Source organism: Cololabis saira, chromosome 24 (assembly GCF_033807715.1).
Source record: "Cololabis saira isolate AMF1-May2022 chromosome 24, fColSai1.1, whole genome shotgun sequence".
Lineage (NCBI taxonomy): Eukaryota > Metazoa > Chordata > Actinopteri > Beloniformes > Belonidae > Cololabis > Cololabis saira.
This window is the reverse complement of record NC_084610.1, coordinates 3,623,930-3,641,507: the sequence shown is the minus strand read 5'-3', so window position 1 is coordinate 3,641,507 and position 17,578 is coordinate 3,623,930. Positions and strand designations below refer to the sequence as shown.

The window sequence follows — 17,578 nt, the reverse complement described above, 5'->3', positions numbered from 1 at the left end:
GGTTCCCAAATATGAGAAAACTTACTAGAGCAACCCCTAATACCGTATTTAATTTTCTCTAAATATAAAAAGGACATCAGGTCTTTCAACCAAGAATTGGGAGATGGAGGTTTTAGGTCCTTCCATTGAAGTAAAATACGTCTACGTTGATTTTTAGATGACACTAATCCAGCAGGCTGAATCGCACCACACTGCTGGGCTTCCATAAGAAGAACTAGCCAATGAGTCGTCTGCAGTGTCTTCACTATGTTTATCGAGTTTTCAGACCCTTCTTGTGACTTTTTTTATAAAGCGTCTACCAAAAATCCATCAACTTTTTCAAGCTGCTTTTAAAGACTTAAAGCTTTTAAAGACTATTAGAGACTCTAACGTGATGGCGCTCATTATTCTCAATAATTCTCGGCGAGCAGCCGGTGCTGCAGCAGCCCAATCTCAGTTCCTGACTGCAAATTAAATCTGCATCCATTGTCTAGAATAGCTAAACATTATCCATATGCATCCCTGGCTCTCACGTTGCTGCAGAAAGAGTCTCAAGTGAAGATAATACAGTGATATCACAGCTACTGTAAGCTTCTATTTCTGCAGAACAACCTGGTTATTAAAGAACAGTACATGCAAATAAATGTGATACTATTGTTGAATGATGGAAATAATTACAGTAACATTTGCACAATTGTCATTTAACTTTGGAAATTTAGTTAATTAATGAAGCAGTTGGCTTAAGCTTCACAATTGTGATACATTTACTACATAAATACTACATTTAAAATATATCAAAAGACATAACATAAACCTGTCAATCATACAGGATTTAATTGTTTTGCATTTTAATAAATATTTGGAATAAATGTTGAATTTTGTCTAAGAATAGACTTTATAATAACTTGAAGTATAACTATACAATGTTCAATACACACTTTCTTACACCATTCATCTCAAAACTTGTTAAACCCTGGAGCCCCCAGTACAGGGAGATGAGGCGTAAAGTGTTAAATCAACCAAAAATCGTCTTTTGACTGATTTTATCCAGTGACCCCGGTACATCTTGCTGAAGGGCAGGAACATGGGCGGTTTTCAAAACTGTATACTATCCTACTGGTTCATACTGGTAGTATTACATAGTAGTAGTAGAGAGAGAGCATAAAGACCCAGACCTCCATCTCTCCAGCCAGTGGTAAACTACAACCACCTCTGGACCATTATGTAGTACATACTGTAGTACATACTGTAGTACATACTGTGTAGTAAGTTGTATGTGCAGAATGCAGCACGCAGTTTCTAAAGCAGCCACGAATTTTCCTGCGATATGCCGCCCCCATGTGGTCAGAAGTGTGTTGCTACAGTGTGTGGTTTTAAGAGAGATGCTCACCTGATGTATCAAAAGTTACCTGATGTATCAAAAGATAAATATTTTTAGGACCAATTCCTGTCGACCAAAAAAAGCACAACCTGCAGGATTCACACGAGAACCAACAGATCTCTGCACCTGGAAAGAGGAGGGAAAAAAACCTGAAAATCTCAGAATACCTGCAACCTTCATTTAACCAACCATCAAAATCCACTGATCATCTCATTCTATGTGTTGTGAATTGTCCTTTTCTGACATTAATCATCTGCTTCAAAATGGGCTACAAAATGCTCAGATTAAAAATCTGAAGGACTCAGGAGGATTTATCTTTGCAAATATAATGAGCTAATTTAAATACATTTAAGTATTTTCCATCGTGTTGTCTTCACTCATGACAAACAAGTTTCTAATCCTGTGATTTACTTTTCTGGCTCTTTGGAAGGACTTTGAATAATGTTTTTTTTTAATGCTGGAGTGCATCTGAAATGATTACCAAGTCAAAACATCGTACATGAAGCAACCCTGTCACTTCACCTTCTTTTTGGGTCTGCTTTAGTCTTTGGTTGAGAGGTTCAGATCGTCAAGGCACCGTGGCATCACAAACCCGGATCAAATTTAAATTAACCAGCTTTTTTTTAACTCATCCATGCTCATCTTCGTACCTCGTACATCTTACGGTTCCTGGACAGCTGAAGCGGACAGCCGTTACTTGAAGCTGCAACACAGATTTGTGAAGAGGGAAGCTTCACAGATAAAGACCAACCCCCCCCCCGCCCAAGACACAGCTTCTAAAAACAAAGCTGCAAAAACATTATTTAATAAGTCCCTTCCAATCCTGCTGCATTTAATTAAATTATACAGGACTGTCTCAGAAAATTAGAATATTGTGATAAAGTTCTTTATTTTCTGTAATGCAAAAAATGTCATACATTCTGGATTCATTACAAATCAACTGAAATATTGCAAGCCTTTTATTATTTTAATATTGCTGATTATGGTTTACAGTTTAAGATTAAGATTCCCAGAATATTCTAATTTTTTGAGATAGGATATTTGAGTTTTCTTAAGCTGTAAGCCATGATCAGCAATATTAAAATAATAAAAGGCTTGCAATATTTCAGTTGATTTGTAATGAATCCAGAATGTATGACATTTTTGCTTTACAGAAAATAAAGGACTTTATCACAATATTCAAATTTTCTGAGACAGTCCTGTACATCTGTCCCAAAACTAGACAATTTTACTGCAAGGTTTTTTAGGATTTTTAATTTATAAAGTTCAGCGGTTTTTCATTGATCATTAGAATCTACATACCCATCATGTTGCATGTGATACTCACTGTATTTACAAGTCTTTGTAAGAATAGCATATTTATTAGGTTTCTTTTATTTTTCAGAGACATTTATATCATTTATTTTTTACCTTTTTCTTCCCGTTTAGGGTCACTGGGGCTGGAGTTGACTTCGACTGAAGGCCACTGTGGCCGGCTGCTCGGCCCCTGACCCAGGACTACCGGGCCGTCAGCGTCCCTCGTCCTCGGACCCTTCCAGGCCAACGGAGAACCAGCCGTGGTGGAGCAATCCATACCTAAAATGCACCATATTCTCTTCTAAATAAAAGTTATTATTCCCTCTTAGTTTAGCTAGATGGAAGGTAAGAAAAATTTGCAAAGACGCACTGTATTAGATAGTAAAATAAAATGTTCGACCACCGTCAAAAGAGAAGATTGAAAAAAAAGAATATCAAGAGACATCTTTAATCCTTGTAGGGTTTCTGCAGCAGCACTGAACTTTTACTCTTACCGAGCCCAGATTCTGGCGCTCCAACGCGAAGGTCAGCAGGTCAACGGTTCAGCTGCTGGAGAACATCAATGTTTGAAGGCCAGAAAATCTCATATTTGGATGCTCCGCCACTTTCATCACTCATGCTGGAGCAGAACACACACAAAGAACATTATAAGTTATGTGTAGAATTTCTTTTCAACCTGTAAATGAAACTTTCTGTAAAGTAAAGAAGTGGAAACTTCCCTAACGGCCTCCTGGAGCTGCAAATGATCCCAGATAAATCAGCAGTACAAACAAACACGTCAGGGCAGGTGAGTTTGCAACGTTTATTGCTCTGTTATTTAAAAGTTCATTAGATTTGACATGACATAAAAAGACAAACATGTGGAGTCCTGGAGGAAACATCACGTCACAGTTACAGACACACACAGGAGGTACAGTCAGTTCAACAAGTCCAACGAGCTTACGGTCACTTTTCTTCACTTTGCAGTAACCGTGTGGGTTTAAGAAAATAGTCAGATCTTTTTAATAACAACAGATGAAGCAGAAAGTTGTCTGACAACTCAGAACCGTTTCCTCTTTGAGGCTTTTAACATAATTACTGTATTTTTGAACATGTCTGAGTTTGAGTTCAGCAGCAACAGGCTGCTTCACTAGTCAACCCGCCTCGGGAAACCAAAGCTGCCCGTGGCGTCGATACTTAAAAAACAGAAAAAACATAACAAAAACCACCCCCTTTCAAGGCCTTTTCCAGAACCAGCAAGAATGAGAACAGCACACTTTCACAGATGGTGCCGAGCCGAGCTCCACCTGAGCAGGACGTCGCCTGTATCTACGTCTTACACTCATCATTCTGCAGAAAAAGCAGTTTTAGGTTGCAATAAAGCCAGAAACAGTGCTTATTTTTGGTGACAACAAACAGTTGAGAGTGCTGCTGATAATTTGCTACATCGGGATAATAAATAAGTTCTTTTAGTTTGCGAGATCTGAAAATCTGAATTATTCTCTGTCCTTTTTCCAACCTTTAATACTTTAAGACTTTTTTTTCAATGTGATTCTTTATTTTTTCCCACCAAAAGAAAGCAGCACTTCTTCAGATTTCGTGGGGACGTATGAGCTTCCTGTCAGTATTTAGTAATCAATTAGGCTCAGTGACACGCGAGCAGCCTTCACAATGTCTACGAGAAATCAAAGAAAAAACAAAACGTCCTCATGACGGGAATCCTGCAAAAAGTCTTCGAAAGCTTCGAAATTTGAGCCCAAAAATAATCAAAACATCCATCTTCAGTGACATTTCAAGACATCACTTTCAAACCAAGTCACAATTCCTCAATAACGTGGATTTCCCTTTTCTAGTGAATCATTTGGAGTCTGATTAAATTTACCCAGGATGCTTTACATCATTAGCCTGTCCATCTAATCCCTCTCTCCTGAGATGTTTTCAGCACCACTCCCATTTCCACCGGTACAGAGCATACCGAGCCAATCATAACACGGCAGGGGCTTTGTGCGGTGGCTCAAACTGGAGCGTCCAAGAGCTGTGATTCATAACTACTAAGACCTCTGCAGATCTGCTAATAACACTAGAACGGTGATTCACTGACGTTCTGGTCACATCTTCACGTCTGATTGGCTGCAGAACGATGTCCAGAACGTCCACTGAAGCTGCTAATTCCTCGTACCGAAGAGGAAAAGAATGAGGACGGCTGGTCAGACTAGTATATCAGCTGTTTTCTGTTAAGTTTATCTGTAAACTAGGGGTTTTGCGACATCCAAATACACACATAAAACCATTGTTTCCATTTGAGGTACCTAACCTTTAACATGGAAGACAGCTCCTCTACGTTAATCCATCCAACTCCCGTCACGATGCCCTAAAAGGTCAATAAGCATGATCCTTTCTTTGTTTGGATACTTCCACTTCAAAAGATCTCATAAAGTCCAAATATCGGCCTGTTTTTAGATCTAGAAATGATTGGGATGTTTTTTCTAACACTCTAAAGTAGCAGCATGATGGATGGAAGAAAGCAAACTAAATTCCCTCATATTCCCCGCTGACGCTCGCCTGGCAGCATCTTGCCAGGAACAATTCTTTCTGGACATTTTTTTATTGTTCCACGTCACTTTCCTGCAGTCAGCGGACCCAGCTCTCACCACATCTCCAGCAGGGGGCGGTGTGGTTTAAAAACCTGTCAGGTCACTGCACAGAAAGCAGTGTCAGATAAAGAAGCTCATGACTTTTTCTTTTCTTTTTTTTTTTTTTTAAGGGGATTCCTCCCTTGTTACGTCTATTTCTTGTGTTACATACTGAAGAACCGATTCTTTTGAAGGAAGATAATGAGGTCCAGCGTCCTCGGATTGCACCGACACCTGTAAACCTCTTGGTTTTTAACCCCATCCTTCTTCATCCTCTTGAGCAAAGCGGCTCATATCCAGCAGCAAAAACATCATCCACTTGTGCACCGTCATGACAACGGTGAGACGTGGGTGAAGGTCAGTTAAAGAGCCAGAGTCTTGTTTGTGTGTGTGTGTGTGTGTATATGTCCCCATCCCGTCTCCATGACAACAGCAGATGGACCTGCTGACATGATCTGCTGCTTCCTCGAGCTTCACCGTGACGATGTGAGCGGCCGCAGGGAGGGGAGGAGGAAGAGGCGGCACCGGCGTCTTATGTGACCTTCTCGTGCTGGATCTGGTAGTAGCAGGCCTACAGGGGGACATGGGAGGCTTTACTGCTAAACAGATAATGCCTAGTGAAAATCAGCAAGAATTTAGGGACTAAAACGATGTGAAAATAAAATGCTGATTCAGAAAACTTCACACCATTGATCAGAAACAATTAATGGGAACAAAAGCAGTGGAATGAAATCAGACGTTATGGCTACTCCATTTGGAAAATGATCGTGTGCACATAAAAGAATATATACACACACACAGGACTGTCTCAGAAAATTAGAATATTGTGATAAAGTTATTTATTTTCTGTAATGCAATTAAAAAAACAAAAATGTCATACATTCTGGATCCATTACAAATCAACTGAAATATTGCAAGCCTTTTATTATTTTAATATTGCTGATTATGGCTTACAGTTTAAGATTAAGATTCCCACAATATTCTAATTTTTTGAGATAGGATATTTGAGTTTTCTTTAGCTGTAAACCATGATCAGCAATATTAAAATAATAAAAGGCTTGCAATATTTCAGTTGATTTGTAATGAATCCAGAATGTATGACATTTTTGTTTTTGTAATTGCATTACAGAAAATCACAATATTCTAATTTTCTGAGACAGTCCTGTATAATATATAGTATTTTTTCTACAGATTTTCAAAATTTTCTGAGCTCATTGGTCAAAATACCGGTGATACAGTCTAAAAGCTCCAACTTCGACCATGTCTTTACAGCTCTGATAGTAGCAGCTGGATTTAGGGGGCATTATCATTCTCAAATCTGAACCACGCCGCTTCTTCTCTTGTAACTGAAGCTGCAGCTTTGTCATACGCACTCCTGAGGTAAAGGAGTGGTGGAGATAAAGACGAGGAATCTTGAAAGCATTACTCTGGATCTGTGATGTCACATTCACCTGCTGATTTGATTGGCTCACTGCATCCAAATTAAATTAACTGACAGGGTTTTGCTGGTTGTTATTGAAGGAAACCAAAAATATAATTTTTTTTCTAAAAAACAACCAAAAAAACATGTTTCTGTGGCAGGATTTAGGAAAGCCACTTGCGTAGAACCACAGGGATCAATGACTGGTCCCTGAGTCTTTCCATAGGTGATATTTCTTTAATTAATGACTACTTAAAATGTATTTTCTGTAGATGAAACATATTTATATTGGCCTGAAGGAACCTTTGTACGGTGTAGAAAGAGGTCTTAATGCTTAAAACTTGTTTTGATGTAAATACGTTGGATTGGATGGATTATAAATTAAGATAAAGATACTGGCTGCAGTAAGTGAAAAATGTATATAAAAAAAAAAAAAAAAAGACAGTTGCTATGCCAACACTGAACTTTAGTTTTATTATTTATTGTAAAACAAAGCAAAACAAGTTCATGTCTGAGATTGTCAAAGTTTTTCTCTTTCCAAAACAAGAGAACAAATATGAAATTCTGTCCAAAGTTTCCACCCACAGGTCTGCGGGTGAGTGCTGCGGGTGTGAGTGTTTGTCACCTTGAGGGTGGTGAACATGATCCCGTGCTCGCCGTGCTGAATGCAGGGATCCATCAGGTCTTCGATGAGGCTCACCTCCGACCCCAGGTTCCTGATTCTGCAGGAAGAACCGTCAGAGCGAGAGATGACGCAGAATTCAACAAGAAACCAAAGTTTTAGTCCAAAAAAAAAAAAAAAAATCTATTTCCAGCGCAGATGAGTGATGATGAAAACCGTCTTCAGTCAGCTGAGTTCATCAAAACTCCAAACTGAAACTTTTCGTACATTCCTGCCTAAAAGTTACATTTAGCATATTTAAAAAAAATGCATTTATTTATGTATTTTCTGTACTTTCTCCTTCTACTCACTTCTCCAGGCGTGTTTTTGTCTGCGTTTCATTTTTACAATCCTGCTTCACTATACTAACGTGTCTTGAGACGGTTTGTTTCACAGTGACCAGAACCAGTATCACAACTGAAACTAGTTATCTATTTATATATTTATACATTTATTCTGGACTGTCAGTCCTCGGGTCCACATATTTGCAGATTGATCAATGTTCACTCATTTTAAATCTCCCGTATTACATTTTTTTGCACTGAAATGGAATCAGACTGTTGCTCCTCTCCTCTTGGATTGTGCATCACTCGTACCTCGTAATCACGGGTCGTGTGTGTGTTGGAGTGTTTGTTGGGGACTGACCGAGCTCGCAGCACCACGTAGAGGAAGACGGGGAAGAGCTCGTCCATGGACCACAGGAAGTCCTGCTGCAGCAGCGACTGGACCTCCTGTGTGATCTCCTCGAAGGTGAGCTGGATCACCTGCAGCTTGTCTGACGGGGTGAACGTCGTGCTGCACAAAGAAACCAACCCCAACTCAGGATCAGGATGTGTTTTTCTTTGTTCAGTTGGGACCAAACTCCTCTGGTTCATTTGTTAAATGAGCGTGGAGCTGAGTCGTACCTGATCTGCTGCAGCGTTTCCACCGCAGAGGCAAAGCAAGCGTCTTTAGTGCTGGAAATAACCTGCAGAAGAACATACCGTTAAATATCAGATGTTAAAAATATCACAGAAACACATCCAAACAGAACAATAAGTGAAATGAAATTCACATATCCTTAATTATCTTTATTCATCCGTCTCTTCAATTCTGCAGATTTATTATTTAATCATCACGAAACTGTTCTTTTACTGATATCATCTCCATCACTTACTTCTATAAATATATAAAAAGAAGAAATGTTGGATTTTCTAACAGTGATGTATTTGTAGATTGTAACTTTGCATGTCAGCGAATGTTGACAGTTTGATCGAATGGAGAAATAAAAGCTTGATTTTGAGGAAGAACTTGAATTAGGTAAACATATATACAGTATAAATTAAAAAAAAGTATGATACACTCTCATATTGACAGAGAGAGGGGCATTTTACAGAAAATGTAAATGTACCACAATGAAAATGATTTTCTGAAACAAGGAAATAAAACAAAGAACTTTATCAGCATCACTGCATATTATTCTGCTGTGAAGAAAGAATCCACAAAGCTCAGTAGGGGGGGGGGGGGTGTGTTTCTAGGGGCCGAGGTCACAAACCCCATGCTGGTTCTAAATAATGCATAAAATAACATTTACTGAGCTGCTGCCACTCAGGTCAAGTCTGACAAGCAGCAAATTACCAGTATATATGTATTATTACGTCCTCACAATAATACTAACCCATGTGCTTCTGGTGCTGTGTCAGTTTAAAGTATTTCCTATTTGCAAGTTAAGATTAAATGTAAAATTAGTAACTGTCTGAGCTATGTTTTTGTTTTCTGTTTACATCTTATCAAAAAAGGAATAATGATGTGTAAGGATTTTAGGCAAATACTGTATCCTCTTAATTTGAAAATCTGCTGGAAAAAACACGACTGAAAAAGGGAATAGTTGGACGAAATCACTCTAGTATTTTATCAAAACATTTCATTAAATCCATTATTCATTCTTTCACCAGATAGCTTTTATATTAATCAGATTTAAATTTTAGATTTTCAAAAACATATTCTGCATTATTGGATCGAGAATGAAAAAATAATAAAAGCCTTGAAGAAATGTGGAAATGGTAAAAACCTTTGTTTACGCTGTTTTATATTTTAAGATTACTTATCTACAGTGAGCAGTAAAGGACTTTGGTTTTTATATTTTTCTTACTTAAATAGTTTAATATGAGGTCTTTCAAATTTTAAAGAACTGAACGAAAAACAATATTTTTACTTTTCATAGAGAACATTAGTTTAATAGTGAAACAAACATTTTCAGAAATAAGATTCAACCATTTGATAGCATCAGTGCAAATCTATTCATACAAAATGATTTATGAGTAATTAACAAGTTAAAAGGGTGTTAAGTCTTTACAGAAGGCTATCGGATCTGTGTAGATTTAAATCCAAGGGTTTTAATGAGAAAAGAAAAAGTGAATCTCACCATCTGCTTCTCCCCTGGTGTCAGCAAAGACGCTGGGATGGAAACGGGCCAGAACTTTCTGAAATAAAAACAAGGCGTTAGGTCCCTGGTGTGAGTCCCTGCAGCGAGCCGTGCTCAGGGGCAGCGGGTACGTACTGCTGCACGCCCAGGAAGGCCAGCAGGGCCAGGTCGGGCTGCTTGTTGAGCCGCAGGACGCACTCCCAGTACACGTCGTCCTCCTTCTCCTTCTCCAGGGCGTAGAGGGTGAAGAGCGGCGGGTAGAGGCGCGGCAGCAGGACGGGCAGCAGCAGAGCCGAGCTGCTCACCACGCGGCTGAAACACAAACAGGACAGGAGTCACACCCGGTCCGGTCCCGATAGCAGCAGGAGCTTCGGGGGGGGGCGATCGGTCCGTACCCGGGTTTGGGCGAGTCCAGGGGGGCGTCGGCAGACTCCGGCTCCTGCTTGTCCTGGACGCTGGCGGTCGGCTCGGGGATGAGACCGCCCTCTTCTGGCACGTCTGGGAACAGAAATCTGCAGCAAAATGTTATATTCTGCTTCCGTACTCAATCTTATACGCAGAGGTGTCTTCAGTATTCACATTCATTACTCAGGTAGAAGTATAGATACTAGAGTTTAAAAATACTCCTGTAGAAGTTGAAGTATCAACTCAAGTAAAAGTATAAAAGTACTGGTTTCAAAACTACTTAAAGTATAAAAGTAAAAGTAATGTAAGGGGGAAAAAAGCCATTACGGACAAAAGCCATTGAAAATGAATGTATCTTAGTATAATGCAAATATATTAAAGAACCATATATGTGTACTATTGAGCATTAACATGTGTTTCAGAGAGCAGCAGATATGATGACTAGTTATCTATAAGTATTGTAATGGTGCAAAAAGTCAAACTTCAGAGGCATGTTATCATTTATCCTAACCTTTATTGGAATGTACATCCAAGTTTAGTTGCAGGAATCTGAGGGAACGGATGTAAGAACAAAACTGGACAAGAACATCTGAAACAACCACAACCAAATTCACTCTATCCGGATGGAGCAATTTAACTGGATAGTTTTTTTTAAAGGCCGAAATGAAATAGAGTAACCAGGCTGTTTTTAAAATGTAAGGAGTAAAAAGTACAGATAATTGCGTGAAAATGTAAGGAGTAAAAGTAAAAAGTCGTCTGAAAAATAATTACTCCAGGGAAGTATAGATAACCAAAATTTCTACTTAAGTAAGGTAAGGAAGTATTTGTACTTCGTTACTTGACACCTCTGCTTATACGATACTAAAGTCCGTCTTTATGGTTCTGGCACTTTTGTTTGAGGATTTTACACTTTTTCAATGTTTTCAATCCTTAAAAGGTGGTGAAGTTTCATCAGCCACCTACCTGACGATCTGGAAGATGCGGTTGAGGTAGGACTTGATCTCGTTGACAGCCTGCGGCAGGAGTCGGCGGTTGGCGCCGACGCCCACGTAGGTCATCCTGTAGACGGCCACCAGGGTCTCCACCAGCCGGCCCAGCGGGTGCAGGGGGGTGTCGCACGCCTGCAGGGGACCAGAGAGTCTTTCAGTCCTTCCTGCTGCAGGATCCGCTCACATGCACCATTCATTTACCATGAAAAACACTGATCAGTGTTTAACCATCACTGTTGGAAGCACTTCACCTGGTTCAGGTGATTAGGGTTGAACATAAATCTCCTCAGGATCTTTATTAGATCATTTCACCATCACACGTGTGTTTGTAGTTTTACCAAACTTTAAAACAGATCAATACACTAAATAGCACTAAGACCCAGTCTGTTAACACCTAAACACTCTGCACTATAACACTAAACATCCTGCATGTTTTAGACTTAAATTGATGCTTTTACTTGTCAGAAAACTTTCAAAAGATTCAGTGAGATTCATAAAAAAAAGTATTTAAATATACAGTTAAATTATAACTATCATTTTTACTTCCAACATTTATTTGACAACTAATGAATTAAATGATACACACAACATCCTTAGAAAATGTGCTTTGCACATTATTCTGAATAATAATAATAATAATTAATATCAAATACGACTGCTTTGGTCTGAATGCATCTCCATGGGTGCTGAGGGATGTTTGTGTAAGTACACAATCTCAACATTGTGAACAGGCAAATCACTAATTCATGTCACATCAAATCAGAATGAAGAAAATATTGAGAAAATACTGAGGTAACAGTCCGAAGGATCAAAAAGGATTTTTATTTGACACAAAGACTTGAAAAGGACATTCATTTAGTGGACTTTTTCACGAAAGATAATTTCCGAAGGTAAAATATTAAAAGATAAGACCAGTTTCAGAGCTGCGCTGCAGAAACTGAAGTGTTTTTCTTTCCTCTGGTAGCTCGCTGAGATTTTATTGCAGAGTGGTCATCGTTACGTACCGCTACATAAACGCAGCAGTACTTTACTATAAGGGGTGTAACGATACACTAATCTCACGATACGGTACGATACACGATATTGAGGTCACGATAACGATACGATATTATAGCAGTATGTTTTTAACAACCTTGCATGAGGAACATATGACTGGAAAAAATTGTCTTTTATTTGAAAGATACAAAATACAAAACAATACTGTGCCTTTGCTCTATTGTTACAGTTTGTAATGCTTTATAACTGTTTAAGTTTTAAAGAGAAAGCCAGGCCAACCATTTTCCACAAACTGAACTAAAAGTGAATGTCAGGTTTGCATTATGCATCTTCAGTTTCATACAAGTAAAAATATTTAGACACAAACTGAATAGTTTCTCTCATGTATGACTTGACTTTTTTCTTTTCCAGAAATTGAACAACTAAAATTAAATAATTAAATAAAAGTAAATAAATACATACAATTTTACATCATGAAAAAGATTGATTCATGCTCACCTTATAAGTGTAAGAGGAGATTTATTTTTGTTAAGAAGGTTATTTTGGTAATTCAGGGTTGATTATTGTATAAATATATTCTTTATATTCTGATGTAAATCAGAGACTATAATGACACTAGTCAGTTTATCTGTAGTGATTAGTCTGGTTTAGATTGGGTGGAGTGATACGCCACAGTACGGCACTAGGTGCTGTGTTGATGTTCTAAAATCCTACACTGTTGAGGGACATTAAAGTACACTGGAACTCAGCAGAAGTTTCCCCGTGTTTATCTACTCACGACCCCAAAAAGGTTTAATTTAATAAAAGGTAAGGCTTAACTCTACACCAGCCTTACAGAAGTAAAAGTTCAGAGCTCAAAACAGAACCGCAAAACGGTACTTGTTTCTTCTGAGCGGAGGAAGATTTTGGTCCGCGGGTCGAGGCGCCGCCGGATGTGCGTTACTAGTCAACACAATAGACTAATATTAATAATCCAATATCAAGATATAGTTTGTCACCTCCACGACACGTATCGTGACGTTTTTGTATCGTGAAATTTCGTGGCACGATACATTGTTACACCTCTATTTACTATGCACTATCACTTTAAGGATGCTCCTGGTGACCTCACCTGGATGAGGTAGAGCCGGATGCTGCCGTATCTCTCCATGGTCATGGGTCCTACGTGTTGCGGGATGACCTCCAGACTCTCCAGGATTTTACTCTGACTCCGAGACAGCTTCTCCGGACTGATGTACAGAAATACACTTTTGAACTAACTTTGTCTTCATTTATTTCAAAAGATTGCAGGGTTTGTGTGCGGCGGTGCACGCACCTGTCCCGTATGTGCTGCTGGCTAGCACTGAGGGCCACGGCGACGTTCTCCCAGGCCTTCCAGTGCTCTCCTCGTCCCGCTCCCTCGCAGCCCAGCTGCCTCCAGCACTCCTCGAACACGGCGTCCCACTTCTCCTCCGCAGACACGCACAGGCGGCCCAGTTTCCTGCCACATCGCACAAAGTCCATCAACTACAGCTGAACACGGGAACCCAACGCGTTCTTTCTGAGGATTTCCTGCAAGCTTACACGACTCGAGGCTTGTCCTTGTCGGTGTCGAACAGATGCGGTTTAAAGTAAGTGCCCGTCACTTTGAGGCCGGAGCCCCATTCGCCACTGAAGGAGCCCTCAAAGTAGTCGCCGTTGGCCATGGTCAGCACACCCTGAGAGACAGTGAGAGGGTTCACTTTAGAGTCCACGGGCCAGAGCCCATAATTTCACTGGTCAGCACCACTCAAGGTGACCAAACTTAGTTATGATTTTTGAAAAGATCCATGTCTATAGATGATATTCTGGTATGATAACCCTTCCTGAGTGGCAGCTGTATCATAGTTATCAGCTCATGAAGTTACCCACCCCCTTCGGAAAATTACATTTTAGATGCTGGTGCATATCCTGGTTTAGACTCATGTACAGGATATCTGTCAATGTTTCACAATATTGTCTTTGGTATCATTTTAAAGGGGACCTTTTAAGCATTCATTCAAGCTAAGATGTGATACATTTCCTGAATCATTATGCTCCTATGAGTATTCCAATTTTTGTACTTTGTGTCTCTGTTGTTCCTAGATGACACAGGGATAAAAGATAGTATATCATTTAGGCCAGGGGTCGGCAACCCAAAATGTTGAATGTTATTGGGCCGGAGCTTCGGGAGCTGCGTGCTGGCCTGCGGTCCCCACCCCTGGTCATCCCGTTGCTGGCCACCCCTTCTCCTCCCTTTTCTCTCTCTGCAGGTGGTCGTGGGTGGCTGTAGCTTGCATTACGGAGCACAAGTCTTTCCCTGACCCTGCACCCCAACCTGGGACTTGCTGATTGGGCCGGAGCTTCGGCAGCTGCGTGCTGGCCTGCGGTCCCCACCCCCGGTCATCCCGTTGCTGCTTCCACCTGCCTGCTGTGCTGTTGCCGTCCCTGACCCACCAGTCTGGCCCTCGGCAGGAGGGTCCCCCCTTATGAGCCTGGTCCTGCTCAAGGTTTCTTCCCTCCTAAAGGGGAGTTTTTCCTTGCCACTGTTTGGCTTAAGGTTTTTCTCCCACTAGGGGAGTTTTTACCTGCCATTGTTTATGTAATAACTGCTCGGGGGTTTATGTTCTGGGTACGGGTCTCTGGAAAGCGTCTAGAGACAACTCTGTTGTATTAGACGCTATATAAATAAAATTGAATTGAATTGAATTGAAAGAGCCATATTGGACCAAAAACACAAAAAACTAATATGTCTGGAGCCACAAAAAATGAAAAGTCTTGTATAAGCCTTAGAATGAAGACAACACATGCTACATGTATCTATATAAGTTATAACTGGGGGAAGATTTTTTTTTTCATTATGCACTTCGAGAAAAAAGTTGTAATGTCGAGAAAAAAGTCGAAATGTCGAGAAAAAAGTTGAAATGTCGAGAAAAAAGTCGAAATGACGAGAAAAAAGTTGAAATGTCGAGAAAAAAGTCGAAATGTTGAGGCAAAAGTCGAAATGTCGAGATTAAAAAGGAGAGGAAAAAGGAAGAAAAAAGGAAAAAAATAAGAAAAAAGGAAGAAAAAAGAAAGGAAAAAAAAAGAAAAACAAAGGTCAAACATTTTTGAAAAAGGTCCAGGAGCCACTAGGGCGGTGCTAAAGAGCCGCATGCGGCTCTAGAGCTGCGGGTTGCTGACCCCTGATTTAGGCGAAAATTGTGTAAAAATGTGTGTTGTTTATAGTTTAAAGAGCTGCAGTGACCTCAATGTTGGTCAGAAAGATTCACATCTTAGCTTGAATGAATGCTTAAAATACCAAAGACAATATAGTGAAACATTGACAGATATCCTGAGTGTAAACCAGGATATGCAGCAGCATCTAAAATGTAATTTTCTGAACTTCATGAGCTGATAATTGTGATCCAGCTCCCACTCAGGAAGGTTATCATACCAAAATATCATCTATAGACATATTTTCAAAAATTATAAGCAAGTTTTGTCACCTTGAGTGGTGCTGATATCTGGCCTGGAACATGGACTATTACTCCCAACCCACAATCCTGCTGCACTTGTTCGCTTTTTACATCACTCACCTTTCCAGTGAGGGTCCAGTCGTCAGAAAACTCGCCTTCGTACGCTGTGTCGTCCTCTGAGAGAAGAATCCCAGTGCCCTGACGGAGAAAACGACAAAAAAAAATAGAGAAAAATCAACACCCAACTAACCTCTTCTTCCACGTCTTCCCCTACAATCACACGCACTCACCAGCATTTTATTGTCTTTGAAATTTCCTTCGTAGTAGAGACCAAACTGGGTGACGACGACCCCGGTGCCCTGCCGCAGGTGGTCCTGCCACATGCCCATGAACTTCTCTCCTCTGCCAAGAAATCAGTCAGTCAAACATCCCGTCCCACCTTCAGGAAAACACTTTAAAACCGGAATAAGAGATCAAGAATCTGGACTTTCAGGCACGCCGACATTGGCCCGACGGCGGTGAGGCTGAGCGTACTTGGTGATATTGTCAAAGACTCCGTAACCCGACTTCTTGTCCTGCAGCCACTGGCCGATGAAGACGCTGGGGGAGGAGGTGTTGAGCTTGCCGCTGCGCAGCATGCCGTGGCCGTGCCGCACGCCGTCCTGGAAGGAGCCGTCGTAGACTTCACCACTGGCATACCTGCCAACAAACAGCCCTGGTTTACTCTCTTCTTATACTGACATTTCAGCCGGATCTACAGGTTACACCTGGATCTATGTATAAAAGAAAAGAAAGTAACCTTTTAGTTTCCTTTTAGTTTCAGCAAACTATAACCAGAGGTGGGGAGTAACGAGTTACATTTACTCTGTTACATTTACTTGAGTAAGTTTTGGGAAATGTTGTACTTTTAGGAGTAGTTTTGAATCACTATACTTTTTACTTTTACTTGAGTAGATTTGTGAAGAAGAAACTGTTCCTCTTACTCCGCTACATTAGGCTACGTTGAGCTGTTACTTTTCTTTTATCCCTTTTATCTGCGTACGCGTCAATCTCATGACATCACTGGGTGATTCTTTGGGAAAAATGTTTGTTTTTGCATGTTTTGTCACATTTACACAGACTCAAACACACACAGAGTTTCTATGAATTCATGGGCTTGTTCTAGTTCTGTCTGGTTAAAAAAGAAAAGTACAAAGGCTGGAAATGTTGTGCTACTTGTGCTTAATTTATTTTTTTATTCTGTTATTATTTTATTATTTATTAAAGCACTTGAACTTACTTTAAGATTATTTTAATTGAAGCTATTTTTTATTTTTTATTAATTTCAATTAATTTTATTATTTTATTGATTTAATTTGCCTGAAGATGATTATTTTGTACTTTTTTCTGTTTGAATGGTTGTGTTAAAAAAATAAATCAGAAGTTACTCAACAGTTACTCAGTACTTGAGTAGTTTTTCACCAAGTACTTTTTTACTTTTACTCAAGTCATTATTTGGATGACTACTTTTTACTTCTACTTGAGTCATATGATTCTGAAGTAACAGTACTTTTACTTGAGTACAATTTTTGCCTACTCTACCCAGCTCTGACTATAACTGACCGTGTCAATGTGCACGCAGCAGATCGAGCTGGCATAATGACATAAAATCAACATAATCTGGTCAATTTTCAAAATAAAAGACCAAAATCCGGCTGCAGCCCCGACATCAACAATACGTTACCTATTTGAAGAGATTTGCAGCTTCATTTTAGAAGCCATGAAGTGCATTTATTTGATAATGTGTATCTTTGTTTATATCTATAATCCTAAAAAGGACGGGACCTGCGTCTTTAAACCAGCAGACGTTTCCCTTCTCTCTCACCGGTACGTCCCCAGGCCGTGCATCCTGCCCTCCTTCCAGTGGCCCTGATAGTGATCGTTCTTGCTGAACATCTTGTTGGGACAAACAAATTCTCCAAAGCTGCGTAAACACATCAA

The 17,578-nt window shown here is 40.0% G+C and overlaps 1 protein-coding gene across 1 annotated transcript in view; it reads right to left on the bottom strand.

Moving 5' to 3' along the window:
* Positions 1-4,553: 4,553 nt before the first annotated feature.
* als2b (alsin Rho guanine nucleotide exchange factor ALS2 b) overlaps positions 4,554-17,578 on the bottom strand; it is a 37,299-nt gene continuing 24,274 nt past the window's right edge. The window contains exons 21-35 of the mRNA XM_061715867.1: positions 17,463-17,561; positions 16,133-16,297; positions 15,889-16,000; positions 15,719-15,796; positions 13,707-13,840; positions 13,459-13,623; positions 13,255-13,372; positions 11,122-11,279; positions 10,149-10,265; positions 9,889-10,065; positions 9,754-9,811; positions 8,255-8,316; positions 7,995-8,144; positions 7,314-7,410; positions 4,554-5,839 (exon numbers count right to left, since the gene is read on the bottom strand). Coding sequence (XP_061571851.1) covers positions 5,801-5,839; positions 7,314-7,410; positions 7,995-8,144; positions 8,255-8,316; positions 9,754-9,811; positions 9,889-10,065; positions 10,149-10,265; positions 11,122-11,279; positions 13,255-13,372; positions 13,459-13,623; positions 13,707-13,840; positions 15,719-15,796; positions 15,889-16,000; positions 16,133-16,297; positions 17,463-17,561 — 1,729 coding nt within the window. The 3' untranslated portion in view covers positions 4,554-5,800. The remainder of the gene's footprint in view (positions 5,840-7,313; positions 7,411-7,994; positions 8,145-8,254; positions 8,317-9,753; positions 9,812-9,888; positions 10,066-10,148; positions 10,266-11,121; positions 11,280-13,254; positions 13,373-13,458; positions 13,624-13,706; positions 13,841-15,718; positions 15,797-15,888; positions 16,001-16,132; positions 16,298-17,462; positions 17,562-17,578) is intronic.